Source organism: Mercenaria mercenaria, chromosome 2, assembly GCF_021730395.1.
Source record: "Mercenaria mercenaria strain notata chromosome 2, MADL_Memer_1, whole genome shotgun sequence".
Lineage (NCBI taxonomy): Eukaryota > Metazoa > Mollusca > Bivalvia > Venerida > Veneridae > Mercenaria > Mercenaria mercenaria.
Window position 1 is genome coordinate 34,288,572 of NC_069362.1, and position 24,079 is coordinate 34,312,650.

Genomic DNA, 24,079 nt, shown 5'->3' on the forward strand with positions numbered 1-24,079 from the left:
TTTCTGAACTGTACATGAATTACAGCACAATTCTACAAGGTTTATTCCAACTGTCTACCTGCATTAACTTTAGAAGTGCTGTCAGCTCTGTGATATAAACATCAATATCAACATCACATTGCTCGTCTTTTATCATCTCGGCAGCAGAACCCGTCCTTCGGTGACCTGAAAAATTTACAGCATCTCATAATACAGGACAGAACACATTCCATGACATAAATACAAACTTGCTAAGTAATTTTAGTTTAATATGGGTATAGCTTACACAAATCTCAAAATTTTAGCCTAAAGTTATCTGTCATGCTTGCCTTCCATTATTGTTTCCAAATATTTTCCTTTTCAGAACAGAAAATTTTTATTTCATAAAGAATCACTATTTTTCCAACATTCAGAACCTGTCATTTTATAAACTTGAAGATTATATAAAATTGGCAGTTATCAGTTTGAATACAAATACAGCCTGGGAGGCTGCAACTGAGCAGATAATTGTGTTTGATTGTGTTTGACTCATTATTCTATTACATTTGGTAGCAAAATAAATTGTAAAGACAGCAATGAAACATAAAAATATTAATATTACCAGCTTCAAATGGAGATTTCAGTAAGGCTGTGGAGGCTTTCTTTGAAAAATGCCTGAAATAAAATCAAGACATATGTTAGAAAGCAAAATGCATTTCAAAAAAACTAGATGATGCTTTTGTAGAAAAGTACATGTCTCCCCAAAAAGCATAGTCATAGACAAGAAGTCAACAGGGGGCAGGAGCCAAAGTCAAAGTGACTCTGCTGGTTGGCTAAGCCATTGAAATGCAATAGCGATTATATAAATCATCAATATGCAAATGCTTTTCAATGACTTTCAATTCCTTTGGTCTTTTTTGGTCCTTTTTAGTGGGGGAGACATACTACTGAATAAGTTCAATCATCCCTAGGGTTAAGTGGTTCTGAAGTTATCGATTGGAAACTGTTTTCATGCTTCAGGGCCCTGTGAGCTTGACCTTTGACCTACAAATCTTAAAATCAATAGGGGCCATCTACTTTGCAACTTCAAACATCCTGTGAAGTTTAAAGGTTATAGGTCAAGTGGTTCTCAAGTTATGGATCGGAAATTGTTGGCATGTTTCAGGGCCCTCAAAATCAAGAGGGGTCATCCACTTGGCATATCAAATCATCCTGTGTTTCAAGATTCTAGGTCATGTGGTTCTCTAGAAATGAATCAGAATTCGTTTTCCATGTTCTGGTCCCTGTGACCTTGAACTTTGAAAGAGTGACCCCTACGATCAAAAGGGGTCATCTGCTCTGCATGACCAATCATCCTATGAAGTTTCAGCTTTTTTGGATCAAGTTGTTCTCAAGTTGTTCTCACTTGCATCTGTGACCATTTTTTTTTTTTATTATTTAACGTCGCACCGACAGATGATAGGTCATATGGCGACTTTCCAGCTTTAATGGTGGAGGAAGACCCAAGGTGCCCCTTCATGCATTATTTCATCACAAGCGGGCACCTGGGTAGAACCACCGACCTTCTGTAAGCCAGCTGGATGGCTTCCTCACATGAAGAATGCACCTGTGACATTGCCCTTCTGCCGAGTGACCCCTAAATCTATAGGGATCATCATGTTTAATCATCCTATGAAGTTTCAATGTTCTGTGTAGAATGGTTCCAAAATCAATAGGGGTCTTCCACTTTGTATGTCCAATCAGCGCATGAAGCTTTCAGGTCCTTGGTCTTACAGACAGATAGACAGGACAAAAACAGTACGTCTCCCACAAGAAAATAGTGAGAAGTTTTGCTTTTTGCTTTACCAAATTTATACTCCTGTATCCTGGTAACTGAAATCTGATATATCAAACTTCAAATTAAAAAGAAATAAACATTTATCTGGAAAGTTATGTTTGAATTTCTGCTATGTGTTTAATGATAAAAACTGTACTTTGAATTATAACATTATTATCTTGCATGTATGAATCTAAAATGTTGTTGACATTTAATTAGATCATTTTTTGCAACATTGATGTGAGTTTACATGACAACTTCTTCGAGTGATTCTGAAAACATATTTATGGGTAAACATTTTACATGTCTGGTTATTTCATGGCAACATTGGAGGGTTTCAAATAAAGCAAAATTTGGAAAGTCCAAAACCTATGATAAATGATTTTGTTTTTTGTATGGGAAAAAACCCAAACGCTAAATAAAATTTTTACATAAGTCTGAAATCCTAAATAAATGTTTCGTTGGGAAAAAGCAAAACCCTGGATAAATATTTTACCCCTGAAGTCTGATACCCTGGATAAATATTTTGTAGGAAAGTTCACAACCCTGGATAAATATTTTGTGGGTAAAATCCAGGATTTTCTGTCTAAAACCCTGGAATCATGTTCTAAAGGGAAAGTCCAGAACCATGGATAAATATTCTGTGCATGGAATGGATAAATATGTTGTGGGGAGTGTAAAATCCAGGATTTTTTATCCAAAACCCTCGAATCATGTTCTAAAGGGAAAGTCCAGAACCACGGATAAATATTCTGTGCATGGAATAGATAAATATTTTATGGGGAGTGTAAAATCCACGATTTATTGTCCATACCTCTCGAATCATGTTCTAAAGGGAAAGTCCAGAACCATGGATAAATATTCTTTGCATGGAATGGATAAATACTTTGTGCGTGGAAGTAGGAGAGTTTAGGGTATAAAAGCAGAGATATAATTGATGGCACATACCCATACCATTAGAACCGTTTCCTAACAATAATGCCCAACTTTTAGATTTTTTGTCAAATAGTAGCTGAGCAATTTTATATTTTCTCGGGACAGAAATTTGCCTGTATAATATTATAACTATTCATAGTTAACAGTAATGAAGATGTGTACTGCATCAAAAAACATAAAACTGAAAAACAAAATTGTCATGACTTCTTCAATTATTCATGTTACATGAGTGATACTCCTTTTGTATATATTGTTACCATTATAGCGAATTTATTTTACTGCGATTTGTGCTCACAAAAAAATTGAAACAAAAATTTCTGGATGTTTAATGTTTCTTTTCATTAATAAGAAGAGAATATTTCTGCGTATTTTGGTATTGCCAAATAAAGGAAAATTTCTTACATGACAGGATGTTGTGCAGAATAAGTGCATATGAAAACAAGTAAGACTCAATATTACTTGGTAATTTATCTGTATAAGTAACTTATGCATATTAATGAATATCATGGTAGGATCAAATAACTTGCAAATGATGAAAAAATTGGATAAGGTCAACAACAATAATTTTGCATTCAAAGCCAACTCGCAAAATGTCGACGTTATCAGTAATATAAAGTGACATCTTCAATGGTACTAAAGTAATCCTTGTTTGGCAGATTGTCAAATGCGGCTTAATGCGAACAACACGTAAATTCAGGCTAGATTATTTCAGTTCAATTCAAGGGCGTAACTCCAAAATGCCTAGACCGATTTGGCTAGTTATCAAACTTGGCCGAGGTCTCATGGTCAAACACATTTTGTTCAAGTTTAGTGCAGATCAGATGAGAAATGTCCGACTTAGAGTGCGGACAAGCTTTGTGACAGACAGACACACAGACAGACACACAGACAGACTGGAGTAAATCAATATGTCTCCCACACCACTGTGTGGTGGAAGACATAATAAAATGATCACATTGTCAAAACAGAATCAAATACATATAATCCTGTAACTTTATAGCATGTTCTTAATGGCATTTAGTGTCATTTGTATATCATTACATTAGCACAGGTATCTACATAAAAATACATGTACATGTATAACTTGATGATTTAAATGCTTTAAAATATTCACAAAAGCTGGTAGGTGATTGGGCTGCCAAACAACATTACTGCTCGCATATACATATACTTCCCAAAGCTGGTGAGTGAGGGGCTACCAAATTAAATTACTGCTCGCATGTTCATATTAAACTTTCCAAAGTTGGTGAGTGATGGTTTGTTACTATCTGACAGTTCTCATGTACTTACTGGTGCTAGTAAGTGAGGGGGTAATCCTACCTGATTGCTCTCATGTGCTAACTGGTGCTAGTAAGTGAGGGGGTAATCCTGTGCTAGTAAGTGAGGGGGTAATCCTACCTGATTGCTCTCATGTACTTACTGGTGCTAGTAAGTGAGGGGGTAATCCTACCTGATTGCTCTCATGTACTTACTGGTGCTAGTAAGTGAGGGGGTAATCCTACCTGATTGCTCTCATGTACAACTGTGCTAGTAAGTGAGGGGTAATCCTACTGATTGCTCTCATGTACTAACTGGTGCTAGTAAGTGAGGGGGTATACCTACCTGATTGCCTCATGTACTACTGCTGTATAGGGTACTACTGATTGCTCTCATGTACACTGGGGCTAGTAAGTGAGGGGGTAATCCTACCTGATTGCCTCATGTACTAACTGTGCTGTACAGTGAGGGTACCTACCTGATGCTCTCATGTACTACTGTGCTAGTAAGTGAGGGGGTAATCCTACCTGATTGCTCTCATGTACTTACTGGTGCTAGTAAGTGAGGGGGTTATCCTACCTGATTGCTCTCATGCACTTAACAATGCTGCTGAGTGAGGGGGTAATCCTACCTGATTGCTCTCATGTACTTACCAATGCTGCTGAGTGAGGGGGTTATCCTATCTGATTGCTCTCATGTACTTACCAATGCTGCTGAGTGAGGGGGTAATCCTACCTGATTGCTCTCATGTACTTACCAATGCTGCTGAGTGAGGGGGTTAGGTAATCCTACCTGATTGCTCTCATGTACTTACCAATGCTGCTGAGTGAGGGGGTAATCCTACCTGATTGCTCTCATGTACTTACCAATGCTGGTGAGTGAGGGGCAGTTAAGGTCATACTGGTACCACTAGCTGATTTCAAATGTTCCTTCAAACTGTAAACAGATATATGTTACATCAAAAAAAGTTTTTACTCACTTGAAAGTAAAAACTTACATAGCTTTATGTTATTATTTTGATTCTCAGGGATCAAATTAATTAGAACAGAGTATTTAAATCTGGAAGGAAGCCTCTTCTACAAAACGATTTTCTTTAATAACCATGAACCTGTCTAAACATTTAAGGCAGCCAGGTAACTCAAAGAGGTGGACAAGTGGTGTAGACAATAGCTGTATGTTATTCAGTCCAGAGGTCATGGGTTCAAACCATAGTAGGATTGTCAGTAATGAATCAAAGAAACATACATATATTGACACTTACTAAAAAATTCTATGTTTCCTTTTTAAATAAACGTTAATTATTCAAATAAACTTACCAGTAACTAAGGAAGCACAAAACACAAATCAATGAAATGAAAACAAAACTCTACTTAGACTTCTACTAGTATGTTCCTCTGACACAATTGCAAGTAATAAACCAGACCAGAACTTACCCAGTCAGTGACTTGATAAGCATGCTGGATCTCATTGTTATGTAGTTCTTGAGGAAGTCTGTTGTGTTGCCATTGGTGATCAACCATTTACTGATGTCACTGAGGTCTTCTATAACCTTCTCTGGGAGATGTTCCATCTGTACATCTGATGTGTCACCTTGTAACTCTGACAAGCATCAATGTTTGTAACTGGTAAATTACACAATTTAAAGGAAAGAAACTGCAGTTTTTTATACTTCTGCTGTTTAACTCAGCTTTATGAAATCTATGGAAGTTTCTAATCATTCCCTATTAATGAAGAATAGTAGGTACACAGATTTTCCTAAAACATTCAAATGAAGATTTAAGCAAGACTATAAGGATTATACATTCCTGCTTGTATAAAACATGGTATTTCCCTACATGAGGGACAGTCTGGAATGAAAAACCAAACATTAGCAAGTTTTTTATCCATGCTGTCCTGAGGGTTGGAAAACAGCCATTATTCACAGGCAGAAATTATTTTTAGATATTATTGCCAAACCAAATTAAAAATAGATCCTGATAACAACTTGATTTGGGTGTTACCTGGCAGTAAGTACATATTTTATGTCATGACAGTGCTAGTACTGTGTGACGTCACTTCAGTGCAAGCCATTTTAGGTGTTTTCCCTTGGGAAAGACAGGAATATCTATCCCTAGCATGTTATTAGACAAATGTATACTTTCCCCTCTAGGTAGGCAAGAAAAAAACTTAACTGCATTTTTAAACTTGTCACACCAACACAATTCAGTCCATAATAAATTATGGTGACTTTGAGGAGTAGGCCCGAAGTGCCCCTGTGATAATTGTTTCAGGTATGGGTACCTAACTATAGCCATGATTTTCCACAAGCCATCTGGTTTGCTTCCCTACATGACAATCTGAGAAAGAATTGAACCCAAAATGGTGACGGGAAAGTGATTCAAAGTTAACCATCTTGACCATTCAATCATAAAGGACTGACTTCCTTTTAATAAAGGAATATAGTTATATACAGTTTTAACATGTCAGAAACGAACCTTCATCCCCACCAATGAGATCTAATACTGAGACAGGAGGAACTGGACGACCATGTCGAGCCAACAACGTCTGAAACTCAGCCTGTAAACAGTCCTTGCCTTGTTCAAATAGAGCAGCCTACAATGAAAAAACACACACTGTATGTTTGTCTCTATGCTTTGTACTAAATATCTGTGTTAACAAGAAATGCCCATTGCCTAATGATCTTTTATTAAAAATTATTTGAAGGTTTCAATGCACAACAGAGGAATGAAACAATATTTGCATAAGTAAAAAGTTTGAATTTGTTTTCATGTGCATATTTGTATTTCAAAATATGAACATTATTTTACCTGAAAAACATATTCCTGTCAACTCAAATCTGTTTTAATATTTCAGGTCAAGTGTGTATAGTTATCTTACCACGTCACGCAGTTCAACTGTATTCTGATTATTCTTCTTAAAATAGTTCAAAGCTTCCAGTATTTTGTCCATTTGCTGAAGATATCTGTCTAACCCATGCATCTCTGGTCTGAAAAATCATAAATTTGTTCATTATTAGAGGACTCCTCTAAATCACCAGTACATATCGACTGGAGACTATATCAACCAGTTTAATGTTTCCTTTACAACTGAGAATAAAAGCAATATTTATGTAACGGTGTACAAAATTACAAGTGTAGATAAAAGCATAAAGCTGTTTTGAATTTGAAGTTTTTACTTTAGAATCATGAAGTATTTACCCATCTTTGATCATCATATCAGCTTCCTGTGATATATGATAGTATCCTAGAACATGGTCTAGTGTGGTCATTGTCTTGTCTATATCTATATACCAGATAAGGATATAATGTTGTGCTGGACTATAGCTTAAAAACTATACTTTTTTAAATTTACTGAAAAGATTTTTTTTCAATTTCTGCCTGAAACAATGTACCTAAAATGATAAAATATTGTTCATTTCAATACCACTGTTTATGCTACATTTTTTTCTTATTCTTCTTCCTTCTTTACATATTTACTGACCAGCTAGTTGAAGCATCTACAGTACTTCTTGATAGCCAAAACAAGTTTTCCCTTTAATTTTTCCGCATTAACTATTTATTTGTACTTCACACAAGAATAAACCTTTCTGAACCTCTTAAAAAAGATAGTTTAAAGTTTACACAGAAGAATTTGTTGAGTTTATAGAAAAGCAAATTCTTTTCCGCAAATTTTTTGCTTTCAAGACTGAACACAACATAACAGACTGAAAACAAGCCTTTGGATTCTTCATCATGTTAAACAACTTTTCCATTTCAAAAGATACGCTATGTAAAGCGCCTTTGAATGTGTATATCATGAAAAGGGCACTATATAAATCTGGTATAAAAAAAGGATACTTTCTTGTCTTCTTCTCAGATTTTCTGTTTCATTATATACAGGTACAATGGTCTGTTCCAGTTTACGTAGACGACCTTCAAAACTGGTAAGAATACTCAGCATGTTTTCTGTATTTGTATTACTCTTCTTCAAAGCATCTCTCAGTAATGATAAGTTACTCATCTCCTGTTCATAAATAAAAAAAATATTGTTTTCATAAATGATACAGAGACTAAACATTTTATATTATCCTGACTGCATTCCTCATCACTTGAAAAAGACCTTATTTTAGAATCTGGACTGTGACAGCTTGCTGGGCATGGACTCTAATGTTAACTTGAGCCGTGCCATGAGAAAACCAACATAGTCGGTTTGCGACCAGCATGGATCCAGACCAGCAGGATCCATGCTGTTCGCTGAAAGTTTCTCTAATTGCAATAGACTTTGAAAGCGAACAGCATGGATCCCGACCAGACTGCGCAGATGCGCAGGCTGGTCTGGATCTATGCTGGTCGCAAAGCCGCTATGTTGGTTTTCTCATGGCACAGCTCAATTATAATGCACTAAAAGGCACAAAAGTCAGTGTCAAATGTGGGCTTGATTGTGTACCCTTGTACACTGATTTTGCCTGATTCATGCATGTTTCTGTCAGTCTAGTTGCGTTGGGTGTTGGAGGATTCGTCAACATACCTGTTTGTCTAACTTAGTTTTCTGTACAAAACAGGTAGTGGGTTCATCAGCCTTAATTTATATAGTAGTTTATTCTAATTATATAGGGGCCTACAGGTGTGAACAAACATCTATTCATTTATAGGCTAATGTGGCAATTGTGTACTTAATGTTATGTGCAATCTTTAAAATGGTGACATAATTTAAGAATTTTAATTATAGGTATCCCACAGTAATAAGGCGTTTTGAAATGTAAACAAACAAAACAATAGCATAAATCTAATTCAATGCACGTTTACGCTGCGAATAGTAATTCCTCACTGGCCGAGCAGTTTTGGTATCCATCTTATATTTTTTCATCGGGAGATTGATTCCCGGACCCGTAAAAAGTATTTATATATATATATATTTTTTGTTTTATATAATTTTATTACAAGAGGACCATGATGGTCTGGAATAGCTCACCTGTCCCCACATGACCCAGTTTTGAACTGAGTATGATGTTGTTTTTTCTATTTTTTGACATAGTGACCTAGTTTTTGAGCTCATGTGACCCAGTTTTGAACTTGATCTAGATATCATCAAGATAAAAATTCTGACCAATTTTCATGAAGATCCATTGAAAAATATGGCCTCAAGAGAGGTCAAAATGTTTTTCTATTATTTAACCTAATGACCTAATATTTGAAGACATGTGACCCAGTTTTGAACTTGACCTAGATATCATCAAGGTGAACATTCTCATCAATTTTCATGAAGATCTCATGAAAAATATGGCCTCTAGAGAGGTCACAAGGATTTTTTTTATATACCTACTGACCTAGTTTTTGACCCCACATGACCCAGTTTTGAACTTGACTTAGATATCATCAAGGTGAACATTCAGACCAATTTCCATGAAGATCCAATGAAAAATATGGCCTCTAGAGAGGTCAAAAGGTTTTTCTATTTTTAGACCTACTGACCTAGTTTTTGAAGCACATGACCCTGTTTCGAACTTGACCTAGATATCATCAAGATGAACATTCTGACCAATATTCATACAGATCCCATGAAAAATGTGGCCCCTAGAGAGGTCACAAGGTTTTTCTACTATTTGACCTACTGACCTTGTTTTTGTAGGCACATGACCCAGTTTCAAATCTGACCTAGATATCATCAAGGTGAACATTCTGACCAATTTTCATGAAGATCCATTGAAAAGTATGGCCTCTAGAGAGGTCACAAGGTTTTTCTATTTCTAGACCTACTGACCTAGCTTTTAATCGCATGTGACCCAGTTTCAAACCTGACCTAGATATCATCAAGATGAACACTCTGACCAATTTTTATAAAGATCCCATGAAAAATGTGACCTCTAGAGTGGTCACAAGCAAAAGTTTACGCACGCACGGACGACAGACACTGCGCGATCACAAAAGCTCACCTTGTCACAATTATTATATATTTTTCAGACAAGAAAGTAATGCAAGCAGTTTTTAATCTAATATATCATTTTATGCAATGCAAATTCTATACACACACAATGTTTACATTATCATTTATCTTGTCTATCAGAGTCTCATGGAACAGTATCAAAGTCATGGGCAGAGAGGCAATACGACTCAGCGCAGGATCAGGGAAGCCCTTGAGATCATGAAGGGGGCCCCCTCGCTAAACGAAAATACAGGCTATGACCTCCCTCCAGTGTATAGGAAGGTCCTGTCACGTGATCATCGATCATCACGTGAAATCAGTCCGCCCTGATGAAGGTTCTGAGATAGAGCCGTAAGCTAAGCAAAGCCTCAACAAAAAGTCTCAGATAGGTAACTATCATCACTTATTATTATGCACGTCTGAAGAAGCTGAGTGGTGGTCAAGTTGTCTTTTTCATATTTGTCCCAAGCATCAAATAGCTCTCCGTGTGTGTCAGAAGGTGCAAGTCTACTTCTAATGCCTACTGCTGGAGATGTTCGAATGATGCTTGGGAGGTAAGGTAGGAACATCACTTTTCGCAGGAACTGGAACTTGTCCCCTCTCGTGTTGTAGGCAGTTGCTACTAAGAAGCGTGTCGAGTATCTTCCTGTATACACGCTGATTCCAGAGGAACACACACCCCTTCAATATGCAGTCTCAGAATACCTCCCAGCTTGCCAGGCAGCAGCTTCAAAGTGTAACATAAACCATTCAACCAGTGTGTGCTGCAGTCAGCGACGGATACTGTTCAAGATCTCAATGTAGTCCTTCTTGACATTAGAATTTACACCAGTGGTACTTGCTTGGCATCTTCTCCTTTCTTCTTGACGGAGGCGTGAATCGTAACCAGTTGACAGAAGGGCCCCTTTACAATCTTGAATGTTCCATCAACAAGTAACTGGTCTTTTGTGGCAAAGATAATGTGCCTCTGGGTGCCTACATGGATGTTGTCTACTATAAAAGTGCCTTATAATTTCACACTTTATTTGTACGTATATTTTTTTCTATATTTGAAAATTAATTTAGTAATTTTGTTTCAAAGTAAATTCTAAATAAATCAATATTATGCTACATGTATTATCTTCCTTTAAATTAAATTATCATATCCTTTTATGATATCTTAACATTCATAAAAATTAATTTATGCATTTGTTGGGAAATATATTGATATAACTTAAATTATGAACACAGATTTCAATTTTTTTAATGTGTACTTTAACTCTGAGCAATATGATTGAGCGATAGACATTAGAAGGAGCGATATACTATGTATTGTAATGCTGTTGAAACCTCTTCGCAGCTACTATATTAAATTAAGTTAGACGAACCGGTAGTGTGACAAATCCTCTCTAATAAGGGATTTATCCACGGCGCAAAGCGCCGGAGATGAAAATCCCCGAGACGGTAACGTCCGTATATAGTTATTCGTCTTTGTTGTCTGCATATACTGAGGCAATTTTTTCGATGTTTTCCGGTTCCGGTTTATGTACACAACATAGACTGGTTGTCAGCATGAACATCGGATCAACCCGAATCGGTCGTAGAAATCCGTAAACTGCGCCAACATGATTCTTTTTATTTCTTTTTCGTAATGAAAACTGTACATGCAACTGAAAAAACACTTTAAAACAGTCATGAAGTGTAAAGGCCGTCAAGTTTCTGAGTGGAGTGCAAACAAACAATAAAATCGAATCGCGATGAATGACGTCACCGTCACAGCTTCCAGTAAATTTTGCAAAGTATGATATTCGCTGTAAGAGGTATGATGACACAAAATATAAACTGTTTAGAGCGAAGTTTCACTTTCTATTTAGTGTTGAATATTTCTTCATAAGTAGATACATAAAAGATAAATCCCCATGCTATGCAGTGCCTTAATTCATATTACGTTGCACTTGCATGATCAATTTGTTTCACTGCGGGACATGCCAAATAGCCTGATCGAAACTTCACAGCGCATTTCAGTGTACAGGTCGCATGATCATGATTAGGGGTGACTATTGAGGCCAATTTTGACTATTGCAATACTATTGATATTGCTTAAAAACTATTGCGATACTATTCTATTGTAGGTTACTATTGCGATACTATTGCAATAGTTATCGGCCATCATATTTTATACAGTAAAGCTACCAACTGGCATTGTTACACAGTGTAAGAGACGGCACTGTTTATGATTGCTGTTAACACACATTGAGATGTTTGTATAACTGAGACGGACAGAAATAATTCTAACATTAAATATTTCTTGCCTTCCTTGGCTTCGGAAAAATAAGTAAAACAATAAACCTATATATGCAAGGTATACTCAAACGAATCGGCCATTTTGTTGCGAATGTCAACATGTTTAGTAACCCAACGCATCAAAAAAGACGAAAATTAACGGATCGGATTAAGGTGTACCAGCACTAAATGAAGGGCCCTACCGAACAGTTTGCTGTATAATACAAGTATATAGCCTTCTTTCTCCATGTCCATAGTATATTTTCTCATCTAAAATTAACTGGTTATTTAAATATATTTAATCAAAGTTTCTAAGAAACTAAATTTATTAATTATCTCCCAGACTGACTTCTCAGTCCTTTATGGTAGTTTAATTCCGTGAGGGTAATTATTGTAGATGTAGATGTAGATAGATGTAGATTGCAATGGAGGCGTAAACATTTTCCGAGGCGCAAATGAAAGCTGGCTCTGTTTCTTGGTTTATAAATTATAAATTATTTCTGCATTTACAAAAATTTCAAAACTATCGAAACTATCGATTGTTGAAGGAACTATCGGCGATTGTTATTGGATCGTGACCTTTCTATCGATGCATGCTATTGGGACACTTAGTATCGCAATGCATCGATAGTTCGAGGTATCGTTACACCCCTAATCATGATAGCCCATTTTTGTATGAATGAAGCCCAGCTAAGGAAAGCCCTGAGCTGAGCCGAGCCTGAGGTAGCTTACAGTATCGATACAGAACTGGGGAGTCTACCAAGAAATAAATAATTGGAAATTTCCATACAAAATACTGATTTAACAAGTGTGACAACCTTTTCAAGTTTTGAATTTATCTCTGTTTTACGTAATGCAATATCTTCCATATTTGACAAATCTGCCATTATGAAAAATATAGAAAACTAAAATAATTTTTATTTTGTTTTTGAGCTACTTCCGGTATGACGTAAATCGGCAGTCATGTCGCAAAATAGTCTAAAAAAATTTTTTAAAAGTTAGGGAAAGATTAAATCAATGAATGACATGAATTTTCCACTACAATAAACAAATAAGAATATTACAATTATTATACTGAAATGAAATAATTCAGGTCGCAAAGGGATAATTGACGATTTACGGCAATATGGACGTCTACAAAATTTTGCAAGCACATTTTTGAATTAAAAGCTTTAAATGCATTATAGATCTAAGTGAAAAGTGGTGTATCACAATACATGTTCCAAACATAAGCTTGTTTTCAAACTTCCCAAGGTTTCTTGGGACTGATTTTTACAGACGTTCAATCAGAAAATTAAAATGGGTCGACGTTCTATCAACACCACCAAAAGTGGGAAGTACATGAACCCCACGGATCAGGCCAGTATGTTGTATCATGTAGTCTTTTTATACTGATGTCAAATACGTTTAGACAATATCACGGTATTGTGCCATTTCTACTCTGACACAATAGGCGTGTTCGATTGTGTACAGTAGTGTCAGTACCCCACCCAGTACACCGATAAATTATTTTGTCCGCTTTGTACTCCTTTCAGTTGGGCGAATACAGGCTGACTCGGAACATGGCTGATTCGGCCCAAATTTACTTTGCTTATTTGGCCCAGATTGCTTAAGTTTTCCTGACATTAATATCACAAGTAAAAATAACATTTATAAAAATTAAGTTTAGTTTCTGATGCAAAGATTAATTGATTAATTAATGCAAACAGAAGAAATGATGCCAGGCTACTGATGTTTTACAAGATTGTCCATGGACTGGTTGCAGCGCCAGTGCCATCTTATATTTTACCTCCTACCCAGCTGACTAGACACATGCATTCCCTATCTTTCCTGCAAGTTCAAACACCCTGTAATTATTACAAGTTCTCTTTCTACCCGGCTACCATCTTTCTCTGGAATTCTTTGCCGGCTGACATTGCTCAAGCACCTACCCTGGACCAGTTTAGGCAAGGGGTAACCAAACTGGGCCAGGACTTCTGAGTGACCAGGCTGTTTTTAATCCTTTTACTGTACATTTCGTCTTTTTATTAGCACTATCAGCTTTGTCTCAAATTCTCACAAATACTTTATGTATTACTTTATTTCTCCTGTACATTCCTGCTTTCAAACTCTTAAGCACTGACGCGCACCTGCATAAAATACTCGCAAGGGTGTCATGCAGTATTTATAGATAGATAAAGTGCCTATTTAGATGCATAAATGATGCATTTAGCTTGTCAAAACTTGTTATCTGCTTGTACGTTGTATATTTTATGTCCTTACTTAAAGTTAACCCATATAATCGACATTATTTCTTGAACTTTGCTGAATTATCCAAAATATATGGTCATTATTGACTCTATAATCAAAATCTGTGGGCCGAATCAGCCAAAATATATGGTCATTATCTACTTTTATTCAAAGTATAGTGTTTCCTGCAGACTCTAAAAGGGGCATGGTGCTTCCCTTGAAAAAGGGCACTTTTATTGCGCGGTTTGGCACTGAAAGGGCATTGTCCAAGTACGCTTGCTGGCATCATTTTACAGACACCATTTTACATATTATTTTCACATTGCATTTGAGAATTTTTCATATCTCAGATATGGTGTAGATATTTTGTATTATTCCTTAGATAATGTTTACCATACTTTCAAACATTTTTATTTTGTTACCAACATGAAGTGCTGGCTTGCATTTTCAGAGACAGATATCTGGTGATAATTTAATAAGCAACAAGTTTTATTGAACAACTATCAATGCCCAACTTTATTTTGTCAATCATCACATACCATTTCACCATTGAATTACGTTAAGAGCATAGGCAGTTCATCAAATCTACATGTAATCAATGACTGTGTACCTAAATCGCTGATTAAACCCATTGTTTTTCGTTGTCAGTAAGATTTAGAAGACAAATCTACATGGAAAGTTGTTTTCTTTTGTTTTGGGCATACGAAAACAAAAGTAGAATGCTACGTAAAAAGTACATGCTGTGAAATTTGCTAGATTAGATCGTCTGCCACTATTTTTATCAAGTTTCTGCGATACAGGCTGAACACCACTAAATCCAGCTGTTCTTTATTCCATATAAAATCCACTCACTTCATAACGGTGTTTCGACATTTTCTAGCATATCAGATTTTCAGACACTTATATTCCCATAAAGAACTAGACCGCTACTTTAGAACAAGAGCACCGTCTTGCGGGTGCTGACGCTCATCTGATTTTTTTTGTATAATAGAAATATTGTCCTACCCATGATTTTCTAAGTCTAAAAAGGGCCATCACTCTTGCAAAAAGCAGGATAGAGTTATGTTTCTTGATGTACAGTGTCCACTTATGATGGTGAAAAACTGTTGCAAGTTTTAAAGCAATAGCTTTGATAGTTTATGAGAAAAGTAGACTTAAACATAATATTCAACCAAGAAAATGATTTTTCTAAGTCCAAAAGGGCAATAATTATTGCAAAAAGCAGGATAGAGTTATGTTTCTTGATGTACAGGGTCAGCTTATGATGGTGAACAAGAGTTGCAAGTTTTAAAGCAATAGCTTTGATAGTTTAAGAGAAAAAGTTGACCTAAACATAAAACTTAACCAAGAAATCTGATATTTTCTAAGTCCAAAAGGGCCATAAATCTTGCAAAAAGCAGGATGGAGTTATGTTTCTTGCTGTACAGGGTCAGCTTATGATGGTGAACAAGTGTTGCAAGTTTTAAAGGAATAGCTTTGATAGTTTAGGATAAAAGCTGACCTAAACATAAAACTTAACCAAGAAAACTGATTTTCTAAGTCCAAAAGGGGCAATAATTCTTGCAAAAAGCAAGATGGAGTTATGTTTCTTGATGTACAGGGTCTGCTTATGATGGTGAACAAGTATTCCAAGTTTCAAAGCAAAAGCTTTGATAGTTTAGGAGAAAAGTTGACCTAAACATAAAACTTAACCAAGAAATCTGATATTTTCTAAGTACAAAAGGGGCCATAAATCTTGCAAAAAGCAAGATGGAGTTATGTTTCTTGCTATACAGGTCAGCTTATGATGGTGAACAAGTATTCCAAGTTTCAAAGCAATAGCTTTGATAGTTTAGGAGAAAAGCTGACCTAAACATAAAACTTAACCAGGCAACGCCGACGCAGATGCCGACGCCGACACCGACGCCGACGCCGACAACCGCTCAAGTGATGACAATAACTCATCATTTTTTTTTCAAAAAATCAGATGAGCTAAAAACAAAAAGAAAAGTGGGTGTTAACTTTTATATAAGAAAACTACAGTTCGTTAAATACAACCCGCTAAATTTACTATTTTTCGCTTCTTTCAATTTCTCTTTTCGTGACATTAAATTCTTACGCCGCCATTTTTATCTAGCATGCCATAGGAACATGCCGATTTCATTAGAATGCAAAGTGATACATACTGAAACGCGGTAGTGTAAAAGTAAGCACGTTGCTGCCGAGAAAATGCACTAGGAAAGGAAAAAAGATTAGTACTATTTATATTTGGACTACTTGTGACTAGACCTGCAGAGGCTTACATTCTATTTGGTAGTGATCAGCCTACATACACTAGTTTGAATCAATGATTGACTAAGAATCTGGTTTTTTTTCTATCTAATCATACAGTATTTAGTAAAATAAACATACATGTGAATACCTATGGTTCATTGCGAATAATAATTCAAAATTTTGGCTTGCTTGAATGCGGCCGTGCACTTTCAACTTAAATATCAGCCTTATAAAATTATTTTGACAAATTATTTACTAAAACAAAACTAGGGCCTTGCATTTTTAGTTTATTCATTTAAATCTCGATCAGGTTTTATAACTTAATCGCTAGGTTATCGGTTATTTTCATACCGATGTACGTTTTCAAATTTTCAAGATGGTGGCGACTTCTGCGTCGGCGCGTCATGAATGTGCTTTTGAAAGTACTACTTCATAATTATTAAACAAGACATTTGTCGATTTTAATGAATTTGGTATCATTCTGAAGCTTAAATGTTTATCTTGTATTATTTTTATAAATGATACCCGTGAAGGAATAAAATATATCTTGTAGATAAAATCGATGTAAAACATTTTGAGTCTGGTAATTTTTCATGGGTTGGTCGGCGATCGGCAAAGGGCAAACATTCAACATTTTATTTTTAAAGGCCTAATGAGCGCATCAAAAATGTCCGACAATCAATCTACATTTTAATTGATTACAACCTTTTAAAATAATTATCCTTTAATCATGTGTTAACTGACTGTTTTCAATCATCTCTTCCGTAAAAAGGCTAAATGTAGCTTCTCCGCCGACGTGCTAAAAACAACAAATTTTCATCTACTGTTTCCAATTAAAGAATCATAAAACAGTAATTGATTGCATAATCCTGTCAGTTCTTAATCAGGGTCATTCACGGTTGATGCACCCACGTGTCGACCTGTTGATCAAAGCCGCTAATTGACGGTACAATACACGGAACATGCCCCGCGGACATTGGCTATCCAGGCTGGTTTTGAAAGGGCACTTTTCAAGATAAATACAAAAGCCTGATAAAATAAAAGGGCACATGGCGCAAACGGGCAGCTTGAAGGGCACCTTGGCGGCACTTCAAACGGGGCATGGCGCTGCGCCATGTTAAAAAGGCCTGCAGGAAACACTAAAGTATGTGGTCCGACTCAGCCAAATTATTTGGTCCGAATCAGCCTGGACCGAATCAGCCATGGTCTGAATCAGCCTGTTTCCCAGTTGGGCTAGTTGCATATACACACTATCATGCAAACTCCATTTTTCACAGAAGTGTATGGCTGTGTAACAGTCTCCCTGTGTCTTTGCAAGTTAGTCCCAGCTTATACCAACTACTGTAAACACTGGTGTATAATGCGCAGCTTTTTACCCCTGGGACCAGTCCAAGTAATTTGACGTCAGAACTGATTCTGAGATATTTTCGTGATAGGGCAGAATCCCTCTCATTACATCAAAACTAGTAAAGACCTTTTCTGTGGTGAAGATAGATTTAAGTAAAAACATGATCAGACAATATACTTGAACAATGAAATCATAATTCTGAATCGAATCATTTTATGGTTTAAACTTAGCAGTAAAACATGTTAATATTTAGTGTAAACACTATAATATTTCATTTTGGCTACCTTGCGGTATTTACATGTCCGCCATTACACTCGTCGCGTGGATGCAATATATGTGAAAGCAAGAGGAGAAGAGTAATGTGTGCTTTTCCAAAATTAAGTGCCTGTAATTTGGACCCCAAAACTTTTTACCCTGTCTACTGTACAGGCAGTACATTGGAACCTGACTGACATCAAAACAGATCATTTGTTAAAATTACACTTAATTGATTTTTGTAACAATATTTGAAAAATTCATGATAAATACAATAAAAAAAATAAAAGTAGTGAAATAAAAGAAAAAAGAAAAAAGGTCTGGTGCTGATAGGGATCAAACTCCCGAACTCTTGTGTGTAAGGCAGACATGCTACCTCTAAGCAATGGCTGTCTTACAGACAGCTTTTGTTTAAGCTTGTTATATACTAAAAGATACTATTTTGTTTTTTCTATTCAGGAAAAGAGGCAAGAAAAAGAGAATTGAAGAAGGTAATTTTTCATGTTTTAGATTTTATATTTGAATAGTTTTCACTTAAATAACAAAGTTTCTGTTCAGTTGTTTCTCTTGTGACAGAAAGAAAATTTACATTTCTGTTGTTTCCAAATTAGAAAATGTTAATGTAAGGCCACAACTGATAATCTGAGCTTTTATTATATACCTATATAGATTCTGGAAAAAATCAGTTTGGTTTTCACAAGTAAATAAGGAGAGGCAGAAAAAAATTCAGTATTGTGCCTTTTGTATTGTATGTTGCCGGACTGCTTTCATTCGTATACATGACCTGACACAGTTCTATAAATAGGGCACATAAAACCTTCACTAAGTTCCATTTTAACATTGATAAACATTGAAGATTTTGTTCAGTAACAAAACAACAAACAAAAGGTGGAGGTATATAATAAAAGGGTCATTATAACAGTAGCTAGAGCTGGGATTGTGTATTTGGCTCTCATGGCTTTTGCAAGGTTGCTTGTGCGCCTCGTGAGATCCGCTCTGGCAAAAATCCACTCAAGCTGAGTACAGCTTCCCAGATCAAGCTACTGTTATAATAGCCGTATTATATTATGCAGTTATGTTTTGATATTTACAGAATAAGAAGCAGCGTATGTTGGTTCGTACAGCTGTACTGAAGGGCAAAGATCCACTGAAACTTCTAGAAGAGATGGAAATTATTGATCAGATGGGTAAGTTATATACTGATATATCTCTGTAGTCACTAGTTGTTTGTTGAATATCTACATAGGTAACTGTCTGATGTTTGAGATGTAGAAACAGATTGATATAGTCATGGTGTGATCAAGAAAAACTTGATGTTCAGCAGTCATAAGTTTATTGTTGTGACTCGGACACTGTGTTCGAAAGAAAAACTTGCTTGTGTTAAAGAGACAACTTTATGTACTTATTTTCTGATGCTCTAAATGCTTGAAATAAATGTGTGTGAAGGAAAAAAAACTTGATATAGTCACTGTGAAATAAAGAAAAAACTTTATTTGATTATTATGTGATAAAAATGATGAAGAACAAGAAATAGTTAACCCTGTTTATATTTTGTTTAAATCATCAGTAAAATGTCAGCTTGGTGAATTTGAAGTGACAGTATTTCTTGTGTGCACCGCTATTTTAATTAAGATTTTGTTTTAAAATTTCAGAGTTTAATCCAATGGAAGCTCCCAAGTTGAATGAGAAAGTACTGAAAGACAAAAGAAAGAAACTAAAAGAAACATTCCTGAGAGTTTTGAGGTTATATGTAAGTGTTGCTACACATACCTGTCCTATAATTGGTTTCAGTTTTACTTCAGAGAATGTGTGCATGAAAAAGGCAATTACAGCTTATTTTGGATAGACTGCTTTTCAGCTCATCTGAGCACAAAGTTCACGGAGTGAGCTTTTGTGATCACTCACTGTCTTGCGTCTGTCTGTTTACACACTTTTCTTCAAACAGTATCTCCTCGGAAACCATTTGATGGAAGTTGATGAAACTTGGCATGGATGTTCTTTGGATGGTCCTCTTCCAGAGTTGTTTGAACCAAAGCAGTTCCCCTTGGTTGCACATAGGGGCTGCTAGAACTAAAAATAGTAAAATCTTCAAACAACATCTCCTAAACCGCCAGTCAGATTTTGAAATAATCTCACACCGGTGCTTGCAAGACCGTCTACCAAGATTGTTTAAATTATTCTGATTTGTCAAAAAAATGGCCTCTAGAGGGTGTGGTCACTTTTCCCTATATGTATGTAGTGGGAACTTTATCATATCACATTCTCCTAATGTCTTACCCCACCTTCCCCCACCCTCACAACACAGAAATACACATTACCTGCCCATATTTATTTAGTAGAAACGTTTAAAATAGTCTTGTTTGAAAACACTGTCACTGTTTCAAAGAATTTTACATACATTTTCCTTGCATAACCATCTACCGTACCAAAACCATTCAAGCAAGCAGCATAACTCGGGTGAGTGATCTAGGGCCATCACGGACCTCTTGTATCATTTGTGTCCATTGTTTTCCAGACGTAAACAAAATAGTTGGCCCATATGAATAATTTTGACTCTGTTTTCCTTTAAATGATAGTATTACCCTTTTCAAGGGGCATCCGTGGCCAAGTGGTTATGGTTGCTGACTTAGAATCACTTAACCCTCACTGTTGTTGGTTCAGACCCTCGCTTGGGTATAGAATTCTTCCTTGTGAGGAAGTCATCCAGCTGGCTGACTAAAGGTCAGTTGTTATATCCAGGTGGAATAACGCCTTGAAGGGCACTTGGTGTCTTTCTCCATCCTCAAAAGCTGGAAAGATGCCATATGACCTATAATTGTGCTGATATGACATTAAAGCAACAAAAACAAAAAGAGTATTGCCATATTCTTGAACTGAAATTTTTAAAGATATTTGGACTCCTACAGGTCTACGTTTTGCTGTGGAAACCTTGATTAACGTGTTTAATGTAATTTAACACCATTTGATATTGTAGGAAAAAGAAAATCTAGACTATGCAAAGGAATTGAAGAAAGCAGAAGTTGAGTATGAAAAAAAAAGAGAAAGACTACAGATACATTATGGTATGTATTCCTGTACTTCAAATTACTGGAAGATTTAAAAGTGTGAATTGTTCTGTTTGGCTTCATAATTCAAAGTGTCTTAAGTACGAAGGGACACTTTCTTAGTTCAGTCTTAGCTTAGGCCAAATTCTTCTACATGAAACAGCCATCAGAATGTTTTTAGGTTGGAAAGGTTTTATCCAGGTATCTCCAATGCCACTAAAAAAATTCCTCTATTATAATCGTAGCGGGAAAGTAGTCATTTAACCTTTGCCATCAGTGACTGTGTAACTCACTTCAGCAAAAATAAACTAACCCGAGAAATTTGGTTGCCTTTAACACATTTTATCTGAAACATCAGAATCCATTTGGATAGGAACTGTTGTGATTTGTACATGTGTATTTACGTTCTCTTATTTTGTGTTACAGAGCAAGTTAAGATAGCTGAGCGTGTACAGTTAAATGAAATCCCCTTACCAGATATGCCAGCAGAACCAGGTTAGTGAAGCTGGACAAAGGACAGTATTTATATGTATTTGATATTTTATTTGCATATATTTTGGCGGGAAGACTGGGGTTTCAGATGTTTTCACCAGTGCTGGAAAAACATATCAAACACCCAGGCTGTAGGATGACTCTTGTGCAATAAATCAAGTCTGTTTTCAAACCATTTATGAATGAATGCATCATTTTTGAATAAATGTATAAATTCATTGGTTATTATTAAAAAAGAAGTGGCTAAAAGAAAGTCAGTCATTTGATGAAAGATTCTTACAGTGTGTACTATTGTCCAGTGAGTCAGCCAAATTACTACATCATAAGATGAGCATATAATGGAATACTATCAAACCAGCTTCATGCTGTAATTATATGTTTGTCCTGTTAATGTCTTTACTACAGTAAGCAGCATACTATAGTTTTTCAGTAAAAACTTAGTTAAAAGCAAGATCTCTGTAGCATGAATAACATGATAATAATTGCTGATTATTGAAATCATTTGCATTTATGATATGATACTGTTTCTTTTTCCAGCCCCCTCTGCTATCCCATTACCAAGTGATATCCCATTACCACAGAAAGGAATTCTGAAGAAACATTCAGCATACAGGAAAGTATATAAGCTTACATGCCCCACAGGGCATTCTTCTTAACCTGAAGCATCATGTCTTACTGTCTGATTAGAATTTAATATAAATGGCCTAACATCTACCAGCTTAGCCCAGTATGGAGAGAATGAGACCAACAGTCCAGTGGTGGTGACTTCTATTCCTAGTCAAATATTTTCCTGACATACTGCAGACAGTGTATTTAATGTCATTTATTCTCCACCTCTGAATCATGTAAGGAAGTTGTCAGATACTTTAGGAAAGTACTGGTTCATAATACAGAAACTCTGAAGTAAGCAGACTGCTGCAAATGACTGAAATACAGTTGAAAAGCACTGTTAAGGCTAACAAAAATTCAGAATGTGGTAATAACTTAGTATTTTGGTGAATTACCTAATGTAGAAAATGAATAGGCTACATCATGTGTTAACTAGTTAGATAGTTAGGTATTATTCCATTACAGGAACGCAGAAGCCCATTGACATTCTTTGAAATGTAACAATGAATTTGGCAAGTTTCACATTGGTTTCTTCAAAATTATTAAGTTACAAGCTTTTGCATTCCTGTTTTGGACACAGTTTGCAAATGTTTTACCAGCATTTCTTTATGTACAGTGACTCCCATATAGTTCCTCCAACATCTGAGAGAAAGAAAAAGAAACCTGGTCCCCCGCCAGGGCCTCCACCAGAACTCAGTGATAGTGAACCAGAAGAGGAAGAATATGACCCTGCTACAGGTGAGGCCCTGCTGTAAGAGTGCCGATGTGTTACTGGTGTTTGATAGCTAAATTTGTACATTTAAAGACATTTAGAGTTCCGTTGATGTATGTTCAAATTCTGGTTCCCACCAAAATATTATATATTTAAAAGTTTGATATTTGTGCAGTGTTGGGCTGTTAAAATTCTCACATGCTTTATAAAAATCTTTTGCCTGAGTTACCCATGTGACGTGTTTAAATCATATATATCTGCATTATTTGGACAAACTTTTGTGGGATAGACTTGTGACAAATAAAACGCAATCGGTAAAATAGTCTAATTGAATCATTTGTTTGATAAATTATTTGTTACTAGGCTCTGTTTCTTTGTTAATGCTTGTTCCAGTCTTGGCGCAGGCAAAAATAATTTACAGGCTTTTGGTAATGAAGGTGGTTTTTATGTGTATTTGATTATGAATTGTTTTCAGGTGTAGAAGAAGTTTTGGGTACTGTAGAAGTAGATCATCATCCAGAAGAGATGGAAACTGAACCGCCACTACCAGAATTCTCAGGTATCTCTCTATTATATATATTGCGATGCTAATTTCATGCTTGTTTTGCTCTTTAGTTTCACTGCACAGAATTCTGAAATAAAAATTATTTTTACAGAAGGTTTTTTAGCTCAGGTGAGTTATTCTGAGTGCTCGATGTCTATCGTCTGTCTGGCGTTTGTCATCCGTCAACATATAGCTTGTGTATGCGATAGAGGCTGTATTTTTCAACTGATCTTCATGAAATTTTGTCAGAATGATTACCTTGAGGAAATCTAGACCAAGTTCGAAAATGGGTCATCTTGGATCAAAAACTAGGTCACTAGATCAAATCAAGGAAAAACCTTGTGTATGCGATAGAGGCTGTATTTTTCAATTGATCTTTATGAATTTTGGTCAGAATGATAACCTTGATGACATCTAGGCTGATTTCGAAAATGGGTCATCTTGAGTAAAAAACTAGGACACT

The 24,079-nt window shown here is 36.0% G+C and overlaps 2 protein-coding genes across 2 annotated transcripts in view; one reads left to right on the forward strand and one right to left on the reverse strand.

Moving 5' to 3' along the window:
- Nucleotides 1-13,106, reverse strand: part of LOC123563682 (exocyst complex component 7-like) — a 32,703-nt gene extending 19,597 nt beyond the window's left edge. The window contains exons 1-8 of the mRNA XM_053534741.1: nucleotides 12,949-13,106; nucleotides 7,804-7,969; nucleotides 7,165-7,249; nucleotides 6,845-6,953; nucleotides 6,442-6,559; nucleotides 5,401-5,566; nucleotides 581-633; nucleotides 59-165 (exon numbers count right to left, since the gene is read on the reverse strand). Of these exons, the coding sequence (XP_053390716.1) occupies nucleotides 59-165; nucleotides 581-633; nucleotides 5,401-5,566; nucleotides 6,442-6,559; nucleotides 6,845-6,953; nucleotides 7,165-7,249; nucleotides 7,804-7,969; nucleotides 12,949-13,017 (873 nt within the window). The 5' untranslated portion in view covers nucleotides 13,018-13,106. The remainder of the gene's footprint in view (nucleotides 1-58; nucleotides 166-580; nucleotides 634-5,400; nucleotides 5,567-6,441; nucleotides 6,560-6,844; nucleotides 6,954-7,164; nucleotides 7,250-7,803; nucleotides 7,970-12,948) is intronic.
- A 126-nt stretch (nucleotides 13,107-13,232) lies between these two features.
- The window catches only part of LOC123563684 (WW domain-binding protein 11-like), a 57,519-nt gene continuing 46,672 nt past the window's right edge, over nucleotides 13,233-24,079 (forward strand). Inside the window, exons 1-9 of the mRNA XM_053534733.1 lie at nucleotides 13,233-13,493; nucleotides 18,675-18,706; nucleotides 19,309-19,402; nucleotides 19,868-19,965; nucleotides 21,190-21,277; nucleotides 21,686-21,754; nucleotides 22,289-22,359; nucleotides 22,972-23,098; nucleotides 23,548-23,631. Of these exons, the coding sequence (XP_053390708.1) occupies nucleotides 13,430-13,493; nucleotides 18,675-18,706; nucleotides 19,309-19,402; nucleotides 19,868-19,965; nucleotides 21,190-21,277; nucleotides 21,686-21,754; nucleotides 22,289-22,359; nucleotides 22,972-23,098; nucleotides 23,548-23,631 (727 nt within the window). The 5' untranslated portion in view covers nucleotides 13,233-13,429. The remainder of the gene's footprint in view (nucleotides 13,494-18,674; nucleotides 18,707-19,308; nucleotides 19,403-19,867; nucleotides 19,966-21,189; nucleotides 21,278-21,685; nucleotides 21,755-22,288; nucleotides 22,360-22,971; nucleotides 23,099-23,547; nucleotides 23,632-24,079) is intronic.